This window comes from Lathyrus oleraceus, chromosome 4 (assembly GCF_024323335.1).
Source record: "Lathyrus oleraceus cultivar Zhongwan6 chromosome 4, CAAS_Psat_ZW6_1.0, whole genome shotgun sequence".
NCBI lineage: Eukaryota > Viridiplantae > Streptophyta > Magnoliopsida > Fabales > Fabaceae > Lathyrus > Lathyrus oleraceus.
In genome coordinates this window covers 22,957,761-22,961,198 of record NC_066582.1, presented here as the reverse complement: position 1 = coordinate 22,961,198, position 3,438 = coordinate 22,957,761, and the positions used below count along the sequence as shown (strand labels likewise).

The 3,438-nt window shown below is 35.4% G+C and overlaps 1 protein-coding gene across 1 annotated transcript; it reads left to right on the top strand.

Annotated features, from left to right (window-relative positions):
- Nucleotides 1–2,000: 2,000 nt before the first annotated feature.
- Nucleotides 2,001–2,360, top strand: LOC127135809 (uncharacterized). Its single transcript, XM_051062445.1, has one exon. The coding sequence runs from the start codon at nt 2,001–2,003 to the stop codon at nt 2,358–2,360; it is 360 nt and encodes a 119-aa protein (XP_050918402.1).
- Nucleotides 2,361–3,438: the final 1,078 nt, after the last annotated feature.

The window sequence follows — 3,438 nt, the reverse complement described above, 5'->3', positions numbered from 1 at the left end:
CATAGCTTGTTTCTTGGGGTATACCTTTGAACAGGTTTGTCACTTGACTTCTCAACCCATTTTTCCTTTAATTTCCAACATTGATCTCTATTATGTCCTACGCAAGTGCAATGACTACATAATGAAGGCAAGCTTTCATAATCCTAATTAGCATATAATACACATCCTTATCTTTTAACCAATATAGGATTATGCAATGTATCTACCATGTTTAATTCAATTTGATCTTATGTTAAATATCCCATTGTCCTTCTCATTGTTAGCTAATCCAAGGATAAAGGCTTTTCAATGACCAAGAAAATGGAAAAGAGAGTTGTAGACTCCCTATATTCTAAAGGCATACCATGTTATACTATGCATAGTGTTTGTAATTTTCAAATTCTCCGGCCTAAAATCAAAAGTCCATGCTAACAACTATAGCATTTATGGTTTTAAATCCCATGTTCCCTCGCTAAAAATACTGTTGATATCTTCACGAGTTTAGAATGAGAACTCAAAGTAACCACGTCCAAGAAGTGTAATCTCTCAGTTAGTGATTGAAGCCCGTGTTTTCTTCAACTTATCTTGAAGCTCTGATGACAGTTCGTCATTATAGAAATTTAGTCGAAGAATCAGATCAAAACAAGTGAAAGATGATCTAAAATGAATAATAAAGACCAAATAATGGGGAAAAATAGCTTAGTATGAAGAAATTGGACTTAGTGAAATTTAGGTGAAAAGGGGAGCAAAAGAGTTTAACTTAGGGAAAAATTAAGCACACCATCGCGCGCGCGATAGTTACATAAAGGTTGCATCGTGGGTGTGATGGTCCATTTTTCTAGGATTTTTCTGACGCGTCTGATCCATTATGAGCTCTTTTAAGGGGAAATTCTGCATTTTGGTAAGGGTTACGAATTTTGGAGAGCAAAGAACGATTTTTACAGCATCAAGGGTGATTTTTAGGGATTTAGAAGCCATTGGAGGCCATTACTTCAAGGAAATTCATATGTTATTTTCATCTATCATTTTTTATAGTGTAATTTGAATTATGAGTAACTAAGCTCCTCTATGTTAGGTTGTGTTATGATTAACTTATTTCAATATTGTTGGGTAATATGTCGAGTTGACTTTGTATGAACTTTTTGATTGGTAATCTTATACAATTACTTATTGTTCTTAATGCTTTTTAAGTGAGATACTCTTTTAAGTTGATTGTGGGCACATATGGAATATTGACCATTATTCTATGTGTTAGACCTATGGAAATTATTGTACTTACAATGGTTGAATAGGAATAGGAGACCCCGAGTAGTGGCATAGGGAATTAAAGTTTTGTGCATCGCCTAATCCTGTTTATACTAGTGGACTAGGGATAGGAAGCTCCAAGTAGTGATTAGTGAGTTATTTTGCGAGGGATCAGTTATAACTACTTTGTTAATTCTTCGTGGGGTTATAATGATAAGATCATTCATATAAGGCATCAAATATCAACAATAGATAAATAGGGGTTTCTAAACACAACCTGACCGCTTTCGTAATTTTGTTTAAACACTTATTTACTTTTCGCATTTTGCAAACTCGAAAATCCCCCTTTTTACTATTTTATATACATTGCAAACATTTTATCTTGTTAAAAAGCAAGCCCCATAGATTTGATCTTTTTATTACTGCGACACTATCAGTACATTTTTCGAGAAGTCATCAAGTTTTTGGCGTCGTTGTCGGGGATTATTGATATTTCAACAAAGTGACGTTTGTGCAAAGTGTTACTTTTAGTCTTTTTTATTTTTGTTTTATTTTCTTAATAGTCATAGTGCTACTGAGGTATTCTCTGTTTGTGTATGTGCAACTCAGGATCGACGTTGACACTGTTTGATCCAAAAATTGAAAGAAACGTACAAGTTATCAGGAGAGAAGTCAAAGAAGAAAATATAGCTTAAGGGATCTTAGTTGAAGATCAACCACTGATTTCTTCTGATTCTGAAGAGGAATTCACCATGGCAACTATACCACCCTAAACTATGGAGGATTACTGTAAAAGAACTGATGAAGGTCAGGTTTCGAAAGGGTTTGTACTGGCAGACCCTTCTAACTTTGATATTAAGAATTATGTGCTTTCAAGTTTAAGAGACAATCCATTCGACGTGAACGCGATTAGAGACCCGTGGAAGCATCTTGCACGTTTCTATGAAACAACTTCGATGTGCAAACTAATCAATGTCACTGGTGACCAGGTTAAGTTGAGGTTGTTTGGGTTCTCACTAATTGGAAGGGATAAGGATTGGTTATGTTTCCTTCCAAATGGAACAATTCAAACTTGGAAGGAATTGGAGGACAAATTCCTAGAAAGATTCTTCACCACTACTCAGTTTACCGAGTGAATACCAGATATTGTAAATTTTGAGCAGCAGGAAACTGAGTCGCTTTATGACTCATGGGAAAGATTTAAACTTTTGTTACGCAGATGCCCGGATTGCAATATGAATAATATGGAGTAGATGCAAAATTTCATTAAAGGTCTCAGGAGTCAAACGCGTATGTTATTGGATGCTTCTACGGGAGGCACTATCCGATCAATGATCGAACCACAAGTGAAAGACCTTATTAAGAAGATGTGCATGAATGAGTACCGTTCAAAAAGCGAAAGTTTGGTAAAAATCAAAATTATGGGTACGCCCAAAGGTATGTTAGTTGTTGATATCCATACTGCACTTTTAGCACATATTGAATTGTTAAATAAAAAGCTAGCTAAAAGCAACTTAGGTAAAGCTAACGTGAGCCAAGTTAAAACACTTAGGTGTGATTTTTGTGGAGGAGAACATGCAAACGGAAGATGCTCTTTGGAAGGGTCAAGCAAAGAATTTATATTTCCTAATTTTCAGAAGAACAACCCTTATTCCAACACCTACAATTTGGGATGGAAGGATCACCCGAATTTTCGTTGGAGCAATAATCAAAATTCAAGTGTTAATCAAGGTATGTAACAAGGCCAACAAGATAAATTTCAAAGGAAACCTTTACAGTTGGAAGAGACCTTGCAAAATTTCATTAAAGTCACTCAAAGTAGTTTTGATAAGGTGAATAAGAACCGTGAAATAATAAGTAGAAACCATGATACATTGATCAAAATTTTAGAGATGCAGATGGGTCAGTTATCCAGACAAATAATTGCTTTACCAACCTCAAGTCGAGGATTTACAGGTAACACTGTAGATAATCCTAAGAATGAATCATGCAAGGCTGTGGAAATAGGTTTTAGGGTGATTACCGAAAAGGGTGAAGATGAAATAGTTAAAGAGGATGTGATTGAGAAAGAAGAAAATGTGATTGAAAGAATGGAGAGTAAAATCAAGGTGACCAAGAGTCAAGAGGAGTCACCATTGATCAACTAATAGATAAAAACTTTCCCTGGAGGAGAACAAAGAAGCAAATGCTGGATGATCTAAATCCCGAATTACC